Genomic DNA, 15,700 nt, shown 5'->3' with positions numbered 1-15,700 from the left:
CTGAATCGTGCTGGGCTGGAGGCCTCCAGGAACTCGCCAGACAGACCCCCCGTGGTTCTGGAGACTCTGGCCACTGCCCTTTATCTTTCCTCCCCATGACATGTGCAGATCTGATGGCTCTAGTGCTACAAACTCTGGACTCTAGAACTCAGCTAAGAGCTGGTGGGACAATGGAAATGCGGGCTTTGGAATGTACCCAAACAACCCACAGCCCTGTCCCCTCCTGCCCAAAGACTGGCCAATGACCCCTAAACCACTGACTGGATTGTTCTTAAGAAACCTCGTGTGGTTTTGGCAACTGCCTGACAATGGACTGTCACCCTTTTCCACACCTCACCTTTGGAGGATCTTCACCTAAGGCTGTACTGCCAAATAAAGGAAAGTTCAACCAAATTTGGAATAAGTTATACAGCTAATCATGTATAACTTATTAGGTGTCACCTTCCTATGACATTAAGGCCTCCAGGAGAGTCACTGAGAAGTCTGTGAGGTCTGCTAATTCCATTGCGAGTGAAGAATGTGTTTATTCTTCCAAGGAGCAAAGATCCCCCATTCAAAGTGACGTTGCCACATTGTGTAACCAGGAACACGGGTTGTTGCTGATGTAAACAAATGGCGAGAGCCAGCCCGGCTGCCAGGAGCCTGGTCTCCTTTTCCCAGAGGTGTTTCTTATGAATGGTTGTGCCCAGTGAAGCAATTTCCTGCCCTGTAAACTTCTGCCCAGCAAACCACATCTCCTATCTAGTGCTGCCTGGCTCTGGATCATAAAACAATTCTGCAGAGACCAATCAGAACCCGATCAGGAGTCCTTGAATAACAGGAAAATTACCCTCCACCTGCAGACGTAACGACACTTTGCAAACTAGTGGCTTTGCAGTTTGTGAACGTAAATATCACATGCCTTACCCCATGCCTTACTTTTGTTCATCTGAAATGTGGGGCCCACACACTTGATTCTCAGGCCCTGGTTCACTCCTCAGAGGCACTGGCTGGCTAGTGATCCATTACCTTGACCTGAGGACCCTGCAGCCTGGAGAACATATTTCTCTGTGTCAGATCATGATTTACAGAGCCCTGGTAAGAGAAGGTCAGGCAAGGTCTCGGGCATGCAGAAGACAGAAGATTTGGGCTGAAACACTACCAGGAGCTCGTTGATTTGGACACTCACTTTGCATTTTGGGGTCCTTCGGCTTGAAATGTCTCCTCCATTCTCCCCTTACCTCACCCCCCCACCACCCAAGTTGCCTGGCAAACTGTCACTCATTCTTCACAACAGAGTTCAAGTGCCTTCCAAGGAACCTTCTCTGATTTCTACCCAAATAGAATTTCCTCCATTGTCCTACCACTCCATCTTCTAACACCTACACACTGCATTGCAATCACCTATTAATTTATCTGTCTCCCCAGCCAGGCTGGGAACCTCTTCAGGGTCTGCCTCAAAGTCAGTGTGTAAAACAGGTTTGTTGAATGAATGAGTGAATGGGCACCTATTATGTGTCTTAGATGCTTTGTATTTTGAAAATGTACAAAAAATATAGTCAAAGGAATGAAGACCTGGGTTAGGCTGGTAAAGAGAGGCATGATCGGATCTCTTATCCTTGAGAAGTTTGCAATCTGGTCATCTTTCTGTGGATGGGAGGAATATTTGCAGATGAGGCATAGAGATCAAACCCACAGGTAGATAGACATGGTTTTGTGTTGTTGTTGGTATTCTTTTCTGAGTGGCAGCTCAGAAGCCAGCATGGGTTCTGTCTGAGCTGGTCTAACTAACCCTTGCACTACACTAGCCCTGAAACATTATCTAGGACAGCCGTGGGCAAACTACGGCCCGTTTGAAATGAATAAAACTAAAAAAAAAAAGAGACCGTACCCTTTTATGTAATGATGTTTACTTTGAATTTATATTAGTTCACACAAACACTCCATCCATGCTTTTGTTCCAGCCCTCCGGTCCAGTTTAAGAACCCATTGTGGCCCTCGAGTCAAAAAGTTTGCCCACCCCTGGTCTAGGACCTCCATTTTTACCTTTTCCTTTCTCCTTATCCCCATTTATAAAACAGAAATATGTAATAAACAATGAGTCGCTCCTCTCTTTGAAGCATGGCAGGCCCCAGAGCGTGGTGGTGGTGGTAGGTGTACATTCAGGCCATTTTCCAGACATAAAACCAGCAAACTCCATGACATACATACACACAATCAATCATTCAGGAAGTATTAACTGAGTGCCTAAGATATGCCAGGTACTAAATGCTGGGGACAAAACAGTAAACAAGACAGCAAGTCCCTGCTCTCACAGAATTTACATCTAGTTGGAGGAGGACGTTCGGTGATGGTAGAAATGGAGCCATCATGTTCTCTCATGTGGTCATTGAAGAAGACCTGGATGCTAATCACTAACGTTTATTGAGCATTTTCTTATTATGTACCAGGCAAAGGGCTTTATGTACTTTGTTTCTCATTTAATCCCATTTTAAAAACACACAAGGGCACAGGCTCAGAAAGGCTAAGCAGCTTTCCCAAGATCACACAGCGAATAAGTGGTAGAGCCAGGATTTGAACCCAGATTTGCTTGACTCCCTCAGCCTGTGCTCTTAGCCACCACTCGACATGGCAGCAGGAAATATTTACTAGATGAACAAAGGGATGGATGAATGGTTAACCCTAATGACAGCAGCAGCCTATTGTTTTGTTTCCATGAGACAAACATGAGCAACATGTTTAAGTTTTTCAACTACTGAGTCAAGCTTCTCCAAAGTGTGGCTCCTGTTGAGAGTAGATTTCACAAAGATTACGAAACCAACATCTTTCTGGTGACCATCCATGTTTCTTGCACAAGGCAAGGCAACCTACTCACAAAGGTAATGATGACTTGTAATTGGAAAAGTGCTAATAAAGAAATGATCACATTAAGCTCTGTTTTCATGGGGTGTTGTAAAGTCTCTGTATTAGGCTGTATAATGACTCCCCGAAGAGATCGGGTCCTAATCCTTGGAAGCTGTAAATGTCATCTTAAAAGGAAAAAGAGGCTTTTAAAGAAGATGTGATTAAGGAAGATTATCCTAGATAACACAAGTGGACCCTACATGTAATCACATGTATCCTTATGAGGAGGAGGAAGAGGGAGATTTGATACAGAAGAGAAGGCAATGCGACTGTGGAGGCAGGGACTGGAATGATGTGGCCACAAGCCCGGGAACCTGGCGGCCAGCAGAGGCTGGAGGAGGCGAGGAGCAGATCCTCCTCTCTTGCCTCTAGAGGGAGTGCAGCCCTGCCAACCCTTTGTGATACTGATTTTGGACTTCCAGCCTCCACAACTGTGAGAGAATCAAATTCTGTTGTTTTAAGCCACCCAGTTTGTGGAAATTTGTTATAGGGGCTGTAGGAAACAAATACACTCTCTGAACCAGTGGTTCTCAACCTTCTGGCCCTTTAAGTACAGTTCCTCATGTTGTGACCCAACCATAAAATTATTTCTGTTGCTACTTCATAACTGTAATGTTGCTACCGTTATGAATCGTAATGTAAATATCTGATATGCAGGATGGTCCTAGGCGACCCCTGTGAAAGGGTCGTTCGACCGCCGAAGGGGTCGCGACCCACAGGTTGAGAACCGCTGCTCTGAGCTACGGAAGCAGCACAGGGAATAGGTTTTTAACCACGAGCATAGGTGATTCAGAAATATACACTCTTGTGTCTTTTTAGCCTGGATGCCCAAAAGAAATCCTGCCTTGGAAAGCAAGGGTATAGAGATCCCCCTAAAAAAAATGCATCTACCTCCTTCTGCTTCTGTGCCCTTTCTTTGCTTTGTTTTTCTCTCTGGTACCTATCAGTAGCTGGCATGTTTTGTGTACTTGGTTAGTTATTGTTGGTTCCCTCCCAGTTAAATGGAAGCTCCATGGACAAAGTGACATTTTATTTTATTTTATTATTTTTTTTAAAAAAATATATATTTTATTGATTTTTTACAGAGAGGAAGGGAGAGAGATAGAGAGTTAGAAACATCGATGAGAGAGAAACATCGATCAGCTGCCTCCTGCACATCTCCCACTGGGGATGTGCCCGCAACCCAGGTACATGCCCCCGACCGGAATCGAACCTGGGACTTCTCAGTCCGCAGGACGATGCTCTATCCACTGAGCCAAACCGGTTTCAGCCAAAGTGACATTTTAAAAACTGCTTTTCTCCCCATGCCTAGAAGAGTATGTAGCATATGATGAACACTCAATAAACACTTGTTGGAGGAATGATGAAATGTCATCTTACTGTCACCTGGAGAGTCCTGATATCATCTCAGAGATCTGATAATAGCAGACATCACAGCTTCCCTTACTACCAAGATGCTTCCTAAAGTACCACTTTCAAAAATAACTGAGATAGAACCTATGTTCGGGCAATAGTGTTTCTCATTTTCTACAGCATCCATTTCTGCTTCCTACTCTGTTCAGGCCCCAAACCCCAGAATCATCCCTGATGCTTTTCCTTCTTACATCCCACATCTAAACCATCAGGAAATCCTGGTGCCTTAGAATTCTCTACCTTCAAAATAACATCCAGAATCAGATGGCCTCTCATCACCTCCATGCCCCGCCCACAGGCTGGGTGATGGCCATGGGCTTCCTGATGGTGGGTCTCTTTGCTGTCTCTCTTGGCCCCTCCCTACAACTCAGCAGCCAGACGGATCCCTTTAGAGCATAAGTCAGATCTTATCCCTGCTCTGCACAAAACTCTCCGATGGCTCCCCCAGCTCCCTCAGAATAAAACCCAAAGTCCTGACAGCAGCTACGGCAGTCCTTACAAATGGTGACAAGGCCCTGTGCCATATGTCTTCATGCCCCAGCACTGCTCACTTCCCGGACCTTCCATTCTCCCTCACGCAGCTCCAGCTCCTCTGGCCTCCCTGCCTTTCTGTTCCTGTCTCAGGGCCTCTGTCCTGGCTGTTCCCTCTGCCTGGAACGCTCTCCTCCCAGGTGTCCACATGGCTCACTCCCTTGGCAACCCCAGAGTTCTTGGATGCCACTTTCTCAGTGAGCCTTCCTTGGCCACCCTGTTTCAAATGACTGCTCCCACTGCCAGCACCCCTTTGCCCTGTTTTATTTTTCATAGACATTTTTATCACCTGACATGCACACGCGTGTACACACACACACACACACACGTTATTGCCTTTTTCCCTTACTAGAATGTGAATTTCATGAGGGCAAGGGTTTTTATCTATTCAGCTCACTGAGGTATCCTCAGTGTCTAGAACCATGATGTCTGGAACACAGTAGGTGTCAGTAAATATTTCTTAAATAAATAAGTGAATAAACAAAAAACATTATTCTGGACTAGATGATGTTTCCAAAAGCAGAGATACGCAGAAGGTCTTATAGTAACTCAGGAAATCAGGCCTGTTTTCCATAGTGTGGGGTTTTGGGTTTGTCTCTTTTAAAAGATTCGCTTTATCTTTTGATCCTTCTCATAATTGGGAATAATTTAATATAATTGGCTTATTAAGGATGTCTGGAGAATAGGGCACAGGAAAGAAACCCACCGCTTGGGAACATAACAGTGTGCATCTGGTGAAAAAATTAAATATGTGGAAACAGTGAAGAAATATCTGGTGTTTATTTGTATTACATGATCTGTTGCCATAAACATACATATGCAGGAAAGCTGCTCTGACGATTCCTGCTGTTGAGGCTGTCCCCCTCATGTTCGCTCTGCTCCTTGTCCCTAGTGTTTCCTCTATATTCCTGCACATAGCACTTCACATGCACCCAGGAAAAAACGGTCATCGCAGCGCATGTAAAGTCCTGCACACTCCAGAGATTCATTTATAAAATACAGTCAAGTTATAAATCTTAGCTGACAATCTAGTATTTGATGAGAGAGAGAGAGAGAGAGAGAGAGAGAGAGAGGGGCTTTAAGGCATTTGGTTCAGCTAACTGCAATTTCTCATGAATATTCAGCCTGTATGATGTAATTGGGACAGTTTGAAGTGCTAAGACTTGAATATGACATATGCCACAGTGTGGTCCATTATTGGCAATCTCTTATTTTTCCAGAGATTTCAATAGCATTTGTTTGAATTAACTCCTCATGCAAAGGGGACACATAAGTGCCCTGATTTTCCTTGGAAGAAGTTCACCCTTGCTTCTCTCCTCTTGAGCCACACCCTTCCGTGCTCCCGGCACTACTCCTCCACCCATCCTTTGGAGCACACAGCCAGCTTTAGTCCCCAGCTTCCTGGCTCCCCCTGGCCCTCATTGCAAGATCACTACATCCTACTTCCTTCTTTCCCTAAAGAGACAAAGCCTTCCCCTGTCCTCAGACATCCTCTTCCTTCCTCATCCTTGGTTCACTGCTGGGTTTGCTACACATCCCAGAAATGAACAAAATCATTTAACTAATTATTGGCAGTTTTCTTTACCAAGCATCCAATTTGTGATGAGGTTATCTAGAAAGATCAACCAGACCTAGAGGACTACATGAGAAGGCATTTTGGCATGAAAGAATATGAACACCGGCACTCAATGACACACTCGGCAGCTCACTGACACCTCAAACAACCTTATACAGCAGGTGCTATGATTATCACCCAACTTTATGCAGGAGGACAATGAATACCGGTTAGGTGGTGGAGCTGAAGATTCTAACCAAGGCTTTCAGGCTCCAAAATGAATATCAAAGACCTGCCCCCAACTGGGGGCCAAGAGCTCACATTCCCTGGCTGTCTGCATTGTGTTTTTATCCACCTGAACTCAGCAACTAATATTCCAGTTATCTCTGCTTTGGGGGACAATAATCCAGTTTGGCATGGAAAAGTTTAATACATTTTAAGGCAGATTTTTCATTCCTAATTTTATTTCTTATCCATGGATGTTAAAATGAAATCTGCCTTCCCTAAAGCTCATCCTAGAAAATGACAGCCGGTCATGGTGAAAAGGAACTACCTGTCAGTTAACCTGGGCGCAGGGTGTAAAGAGAGACCCTGGAAATGTTGGTCCATAAGGTGCGGAGGAAGGTATGGGGGTTTTCACTTGCAAATGAATCTTCAGAGTGGGTAATACCCACCTGGACCCATACACAGCAGACCTGCTCGTCCTGCTTGGGGACAGTGGAGGAAGGTCCCTGTTTTATTTATTTTTCAATTACAGTTACTATTCAATGTTACATTAGTTTCGGGTGCATAGCATAGTGATTACGTATAACTTATAAAGTGACTCCCCTGATAAGTTCAGTATCCGGCTAGCTAGCCCCATACATCGTTATTATATTATTGACATATTCCCTACACTGTACTTTACATCTTCATGATTATTTCGTAACTACCAATGTGTACTTCTTAATCCCTTCCCCTTTTCACCTATCCCTCCAAGCCCCCTTGCATCTGGCAACCGACAGTTTCTCTGTTTCTATGAGTCTGTTTCTATTTTATTTTGTTCTTTAGATTCCACATATAAGTGAAACCATATGGTATTTGTCTTTTTCTGTCTGACTTATTTCACTTGGCACAATATATTCTAGGTTCATCCATGTTGTCACAAATGGTAAGATTTCATTCTTTTTAGGGCTGAATCATATTCCGTTGTATACATGTACCACAGCTTTATACAATCATCTATTGATGGACATTTAGGTTGCTTCCATATCTTGACTATTGTGAATAACATTACTATGAACATAGGCGTGCATATATCTTTTCAATTTAGTGCTTTGGGTTTCTTCAGGTAAATGCCCAGAAATGGAATTTCTGGGTCATCAGGTGGTTCTATTTTTAATTTTTAAAGGAAACTCCATACTGTTTTTCGTAGTGGCTGCAACAATTGGTCCCTGTTTGATTAGAAGGAAGGTGCTAACCTTCTTGGGAGCTTTCAGTTGATAGGGTCATTTTCTACATGCCTTTGTTTATATAGGATTTGGTCCCTAAAGACCTTCCCAACTCACCCATCCTCCCTCCCACCTCCACCTCTGCCTAGATGAATATAACTTCGATGAATATAACTTTCTGAATTCTCAAAGCCATCACAACAATGCAAGATCTAACATCTATCAAAGCCGATACTTGCTATTCCAGAAACAACATGAGTCCAGAAACAGGGCCTCAATTGAGACTGGTGATTGAGGCTTATATTCCCTTCCTCTTCCTGGAACTCACAGGCCATCTCAACTAGTGACAGGGGGTCTTGGCCTCTCTTGACACATGGTGCTTGGTCTTGGCCTCAGCCATCTCAACCCAACCATGAGTTTGCTCTGGACTACTTCAGCCCAAATTACCTTGTTTAGGGGAGCCAGGAACCAAAGAGGTCAGCATTTCCATATCCATTCGTCCCTGCCCCGGGCACCTTGTAGGTGCTCAGTAAATTTGTCTGGCTCACTGAGAATTGCATCTCCCACTAAATTGGAATTTTTAAAAACCTGTTGCTTGGGGCCTTGCTTACATGTTGACTAGGACATATTCCATTTTAAAACAAGAAACCACAAGAAGTGAGAAATGCTGGTAGATCTATGTTGTACACAAGAGGAGACAGCCAAGAGAGCAGGTCCATTATCCTTCTTCCTGAGTCAACGCTGGATTATTTATGGCAAAGTCCCTGCTGGAAGAGTGTCCAGGCCTTCAGCTTTTCCCCTTTTGGACTATTTGTATCCATTAGCATCTCTACTAGAGAGGGAAACCGGGCAGAAGGCAACACCCACAGGTACCCTCTCCTAGTGATTGACAGCCCTACAGAAGGGAGGAAAAGCTGGAATTAATGTTTAAGCTGTGGCTGAAAAAGTGGCTCACAGGGTTTCCATCTGTTCCTATGACCACAGTCACCAAGAATAGGCTCTATCACTTTACTCCTGTGAATTGCAGAGAAGAAAAAGGTGTTCTCTCCTGCTCTTACTAGATTCCCTCTGATGGATTTGTGGAGTCTGGCTGGGAGAATGAACTCTTCTTACCTTAGCAGTAAAGGCAGCGCAAAGACATGGGGACAGGCAGCAGGGAGCCCAGTGGAGTAAGTGGAAAATTCCAAGGCGGCGAGGCCAGGGGTCCTCTGTAGAATGGCGGCAGGGGAAGTGTCAGAGACAGAAATAAGAAACTCTGGGCAGTGATAAAATAGTTTTAATGGGAGGCTTTCTGAAAGGACAACTTTTTCTTATGCTATCAAACAGCCAGTTTCCCTGCCTTGGGGTTTCTTGGGGGTGCACTGGCTGAACCCTTAGCCCCACCAGACGCTAGGACGTTACTCTGACACTATGTTCGGCCCCCTCTCCAGGGATCCAGAGGTGTGTCTTAACATCAGGAGGCTGGAGTTAGCGGGCAGTCAGTCTAAAATACACAGTGTCCCTGTGCGTGTCCAGGCATGAGAGAGGGGCAAAGGCTGCACTTCCGATGTAGGATATTTCTCCATACGGGAAGGAAAAGGGGGGAAATCACTTTGAAAAATTCAACTCTGACCTTTACAAAGAAAACTAATAGATACTTTAGTATTATATACACGGCAGAGGGGCAAGGAAGTGCAGGGGAAATTGCACTTAATTACAGTAGTTTATAGTTTACACCCATTGGACAAATTTACTTCTTTAAAAGAAATCTCAAGATCAGTTGGGATAGGGGTGGGGGAGGGAGTGCTGATATTTACAGTGTGTTTGGCTCAGTTCAATGTAGCACATGTCCTCCTCTCCTCATTTCAGTAACAGATTCAAGTTTTCACATCAGTTTGTTCGATGAAGGAGCATAATGTAGACACTACGGCTTTCTCTCTTCCTCTTCCGTGGTTTCTTCTCCCACCTCTGGGTCGGACGGGAGGACCTGACATCTTGGGAGAGGCATCATGACAATACTGCATGGAAGGGAAGCTGGGCTTCGGGCTGCGCCTCCTGAGAACGGATTGTCCGAGGTACCGGCAGGATGTCAGGTAAGCAGGGACCTCTTGCAGGTGCTTGTCAGGTCACTGGGCTTTTCCATGACAGCTGCCCGGAGAGTGATGGTGTGGAAAATAGGATCCTTGTTGCTGTGCACAAAGTAAGTGATGTGTGGATATCACCAGGCTTGGAGAGGACACTGCAGAGAGAAAGGACAGAGAGCTCAGCTGTGTGCAATTGGCAGGGACATGGGCCATTAGTTTGGCTTCTGTAGGGGAGTTGAGACCCAACTCGGCCGGCAAAGAGCTGGGAGTGGAGGGCTGAGGACGGAGTGTCTGCTCAGTTCTGGGGTGCTGGTCCTGAAGCACATTTCCTTTAGCAAGACCTGCCAGCCGGCTTTCCCGGCCACTTCAGAAGAGAGAAGTGAATTGCTGCAGACCTTGCAATAGTTGCAACTCGCTGACCTTTATCCTGAGCTTGGGCTCCTCTTTCTGTGAGAGCGGTGTTTATAAAGGGCTCAGTGTGGTTGCAACAGCAGCTGGATGGGCAGCTCTTGCCTCTCATAGAAGTGAGACCTCCAAGAGCAGGGCCCCTGAGAACACTGGTTCCCAAACATGAATATGAGGGCCAGAGATCCTGTTAAAATGGAGTTTCTGACTCAGTGGGCCTAAGAACCTGCATTTCTAATTAGCTCCCAGGTTGTGCTGTGCTGCTGATCTATTTTGAGCAACAAGGTCATAAAGCACATGAGAAAAACAGCACTTACTCCGGTGATTTATCAGGGAAGGAGCGTGGGAAACTACAAAGTGCTCTCTAAGGCTCATTACTATGAGGGCAAGCAACTTAGAGAGTTGGGAAAGAAATCCAAAGGCTGAAGGCTTCTGATGCCAGGCTTCCGGTGGGCTGGGGCGGTGGGGAGAGACCCCAGAACGGACAGGGAAAGCCTGCGAGAGGAGCCACACCCCCACCACCGGGCAGGCTCCTTTCCAGAGCCCTGGGCCTCATTCATTTCAACTGTCGTGGAACATCATTCCTCACCTTTTCCTTCCAAGGAGTCCTTTTTCTGTTTCCCTCTGTCTCCTCCTTCCCTTTCATTGTGTTGGCATCTCAGGGGAAGGTTCTGCCTTTTGGCTTATTCTCTCAAGACTCCCCCTCAATCACACACACACATGCACCTACCATGACCAGTACAGGCCTCCTATCGCATTATCATTTCATTAATCAGTACTTCCAACCATAACCCTCAGTGAGGTTGCCGTTATGTCCATTTTACAGATTAGGAAAGCAGGACTCAAGGAGAGTCGGTGAATTATCCCAGATTTCACAATTATGAGGGACTGGAGCCAGATTCGAACCCATTCTGGGGTTTGAACCCACGTGTTCTTCCTATGATGCGCTGAGGTAAGGAGCCTTCGACTAGCTTTGAGCTCCTGTGGCTCTCTCTGTGCCTCAGTTTCTTCACCTATAAAGCAGAGGCTGCTGAGGGATTAGATGAGCTGATACGCAGGAAGTACTCAGACTGGTGCTCGGTGTAACTGTTCTCATTAAGACTGCTGTACAGGGTGCCTCACCATGCTGCTCTGCGTGTCCTTCAGAGCGGGACGGAGCTGTACATTCATGTGACAAGGCAGGTTTCTGACCCTTTTACATTCTTGAGGCCCTGCTCAGGGTCCTCTGATACCCTTTGCCTGCTCTTCCTCCCGCCACCCACCCCCACTCTCGAGTCTCTTTACTTCCCACTATCAGCCTCTTTCCAATTTTCAGATTTCAGGTGGAGGAGAGAGAAAATGGCTTGTGACCTTGCGGGTTTCAATAGAAGCGCAAACAAGAGGGCAGATAAGGAGACGCCAGCGAGATTCTATGACCTGTCATTAGGGATGGGCTTTCCCAGCTATCAAATGTTTGCTCACATAATAAAATGGTGACAGGGCCCTAAATGTTGTCAAAGGAACTAGAGTTATTTGCCCCCTTCAGAGTCTAAACACAAACATCTGATAAGGGGGCTGCTGTGGCCCCTCAGAGCCGAGGCCCAGCACACGCAGCCCCACGGGGGGCTTTGCCCACAGGATCTCTGAGTGACTACAGAGCCCTCCGTCTGAAAGGGGTGGTGTCTGGGGCGATTGTTCAGGATGGTCTCCTTCTAAGAGGATTTGTTAAGTGATAGCTAGCATTTATCGAGGTCCTACTGTGTGCTGGGCACCAAGCTAAGTAAGGGCTTTATACACATCCCTGCACTGAGTTCTTACATCAGCCCTTTGAGGCAGGTAATTATCATTCATTCCTTTAGCACATGTGAGTGCCTTCTACATGCTTAGTTAGCACTTTTTTGGGCAAGGGGATGCAGCCCTGAACAAGACCCTGTTCACACCCTCACATCATTTTAGGGAGGGCTTTGAACAACAAACAAACAAACAAGCAAATATATATATATATATATATATATATATATATATATATATATATACACATATATATATAAAACTTTAGATGCAGATAAATACTTTGTAGAAAAATAAGGATGGTAAGAAGGTAAGGTGACTTGAGGAAAAGAGAATAATTTAGGGAGGGAGATCAGGGGACTTCTTTGGGGTGGTGACATTTGAGCTGAATGAAATGAGGGAGCAAGCTTGCCAAGGTGCACATGAAGGAGTGTTCCCGACAGAAGGTACCACAAATGCAGAGGCCTGCAGCGGGACCACTTTGGCTCTGGTTCAGCTGCAGCTGAGGGAATGGGAGGAGGGGAAGGCGATGAGAATGGTAGGGTCAGTGACGGGATGGGCTGATCACAAAGGGCTTGGAAGTTTTGGTTGCAATGTGAAGCCATTGGCAAGTTTTGACAGGGGATTAACATGATTGATTTCCTTTTTTAAAGAGATAATTCTGGCTGCTGTGTGCTGAACAGACCATTCCCACAATAGGGGGGCAAGAGTGAAAGTGTGAGTGAGAAGTTAGGAGCCATGGCAGGAGGTCAGTGAGAAATGGGGGGTAGGGGCTGGGCGGGGAGGGGTGCCTTAAACTGATGGGGTGGGAAGTAACCAGATTTAGGATGCATTTTCAAGTATCCCTAGAAGAACTTATTGATGGACTGAATGTAGGATGTGGAGAGAAGACTCAAGGAGACTCTCCAGCATCTCACCTGAACAATTGGTCCCATTCTTGGAAATAGAGAAACCCAAGGAAGAAGCAATTTGGGTACAGAGAAATACGGGCAAAAGGATGAGTTATTTTAGGCAGATTCAATCTGACAGGCTCGTCAGATATATTAGACAAGCACATGTGTAGGCCAAAGTTGCATTGGGTTTGTGAATGGGCACTCAGGGGAGAGATCTGCACTGGAGACAGAGTTATAGAATCCATCGGTGTGTATACTTGATCCAAAGCCACTGGATTCATAAAGATCACCCAGGAGTGAACTAAGCAGAGAATGTAGCCTTGGGGCCCTCCAACAAGGGAATACTGGGAAGATGAGTTGCCTGCTAAGGAACTGTGGTGAGCCATACATGGGGAATGTCCCTAAATCAAGTGAAAAAAGGAAGGAGTGATAGGCTGTGTCAGAGATAGAGATTGAAAAATGATCACTGAGAAAGAAGATGGGCTACATATATACCATGGAATATTACTTAGCCATAAAAAACAACAAAATCTTACCATTTGTGACAACATGGCATTATGCTAAGTGAAATAAGTCAGAGAAAGACAAATATATGATTTCACTTGCCTGTGAAATCACAGACTCTAAAGAACAAACAGAAACGCAGAGATACAAACTGACAGTTATCAGAGGGGAAGGGGGTTGGAAGACTGTATGAAATGGTGAAGGACTGGTAGTTACAAAATAATTATGGGGATGTAATGTATAGCACAGGGAATATAGTCAATAGTATTGTAATAATTATGTATGGGGCCAGGTGGGTACTAGATTTATCAGGAAACTCACTTTATAAATTCAAACCACTACGCTGTATACCTGAAACTAACATAAAATAATACTGAATGACAGCTATAATTGAAAAATAAATTAAAAAGGGACCATTGGATTTGGCAACATGGAGGCATCGGTGAGCTAGACAAGAGGTTTCAGTGGAACGTGAGTACAAAATTCTCTCTTGAGAAGAAAGAATTGGGAGTGAGGAAGTGGAGACAGCGAGTAAAGATAAGTCACTTCTATTACTAACTTAAGTTAGTTTAATTATAGCTTTATTAATTAAACTAAATTATCACAATTCCAATTTCACAGATGAGGGACCTGACGTCTAAAGAGATTCTAAGTAACTTGCGCAGTCTCACAACAGAAAAGCTGGTGCTCTTAACCACAAGGAAGATCATTTCTACCTTCTGAGTCCAGCAACACAGCAATAAATGCCCTTGGCCATTTAAAATCCTCCTTTCTGAGTATGAGAGGCTCTCAGGGTTGACATCCTGGGAAGCCTAGTTTGCCCCAGCTGCCATAGAATGGGCATTCTGAGTTAAGCACTGAGCTAAGTGTTTTACAAGACTTATTGCATTTAGTTATTTCAATGATCCCACAAAAGAGGAATCATCATCTTCATATACAGGTAAGGAAACTGAAGCTCAGAGAGGCTAAGACTTTTCCCTGAGGTCACACAGGTAGAAACTGGTTGAGTCTTGAGCCTGGGTCTGCCTAACTCCCAAGTCAGTGCTCTTAAAAACAAACAAACAAAAAATACACACACACACACACACACACATACACACACACACATATATATGTATATATATTGATTTCAGAGAGAAAGGGAGAGGGAGAGAGATATAGAAACATCAATGGTGAAAGAGAATCATCGATTGCCTCCTGCATGCCCCACAGTGGGAATCAAGCCCACAACCCAGGCGAATGACCACAACTAGGAATTGAACCATGACCTTCTGGTTCATAGGCTGATGCTCAACCACTGAGCCACACTGGGCAGGTCCCAAGTCAGTACTCTTAAACTTCAGACCGTACTGCCTCCCCTCCACTGGAGAAGACTAGCTGGGTGGGGAACAGCTTCAGGGGATTTATGATGAGACTTCCCACCTCCTTCTTGTCAGCACCCATGGCCAGTGACCTCTCTATAAACTAGGAAGTGGAGCAGTGGGTAGAGAAGTTGTGGAAACAGGAGTCAGCTCACAGCCTGCCCACACTTGTTCTAACCGAGGTTGGTGCTTGCTGGGTCTTGTTTCCAGACTGGCAGGGCACTGTTTTGCAGGAGCTCAGGCACAGACTCAGTCAGACAATAACTCGCCAGCACCCAAGGGTTGAGGACGAGAGGGCAGCACAGCTCTGGGAAGCACAGGTGGCAGAAGCTACAGAAGGATTCCCAATGACAAAGTTCTAGCCTGAAGTTCCCGAAGCATGATTCACAAGGCCCCTGGGGCATATTTGTCTTGACAAGAGGAAATACTGGGATGGGACAGATACAAGTTCAAATTCTGGCGTTAGCCTTATATGCTTGCATAATCTTGGGTCATTTTTATGGGTACTTAGAAATGGGTATTGGAAGGCGAGTGTTGTTGAATGGATTTGGAGTGAGAAGACCAAAATCTGGAAGTTCAGCTCCAGATTTATCATCTGTGTGAACGTGGCCAGATCCCTCCCCATCTTTGAACCTCAGATTTTTGCTCTATAAACCAGGCAAAAAAAATATCTACCTTGCAGAATGGGTGGGAGTGTTACTCAGGAAAGGTAAGATGAAAAAGCACCTGCCGTGCTGCTTAGAAATGCTAGTTTTGAGTTCATTCACCCTTTCATTCATATTTACTGAGTATCTACGATGGCCCAAGCATTTAGCTAAGCCCAAAGGGCTTGGGTGCTTTGAGAGGCCCCTGAACTATTTGTATTTTCCTGGGAGGTGGGTGAGGAGGCATC

At 45.3% G+C, this 15,700-nt stretch overlaps 1 protein-coding gene across 4 annotated transcripts in view; it reads right to left on the bottom strand.

Annotated features, from left to right (window-relative positions):
- Window positions 1–15,700, bottom strand: part of HNF1B (HNF1 homeobox B) — a gene marked incomplete at its 3' end in the record, with an annotated part of 69,816 nt that overhangs the window by 7,211 nt on the left and 46,905 nt on the right. For 2 of the 4 annotated variants that reach the window (XM_081108773.1, XM_081108774.1), the window contains exon 9: window positions 9,073–10,030. The exons of 1 other annotated variant lie outside the window; for it this stretch is intronic. In XM_081108773.1, coding sequence (XP_080964899.1) covers window positions 10,010–10,030 — 21 coding nt within the window. Of the gene's footprint in view, window positions 1–9,072; window positions 10,031–15,700 lie in introns of those variants that run through there. One more of the 4 variants, XM_081108775.1, reaches the window with a different exon arrangement.

The sequence above is a fragment of the Myotis nattereri genome, assembly GCF_964212035.1.
Source record: "Myotis nattereri genome assembly, chromosome: 16".
Classification (NCBI taxonomy): Eukaryota; Metazoa; Chordata; class Mammalia; order Chiroptera; family Vespertilionidae; genus Myotis; species Myotis nattereri.
This window is presented reverse-complemented; position numbering and strand designations above follow the sequence as displayed.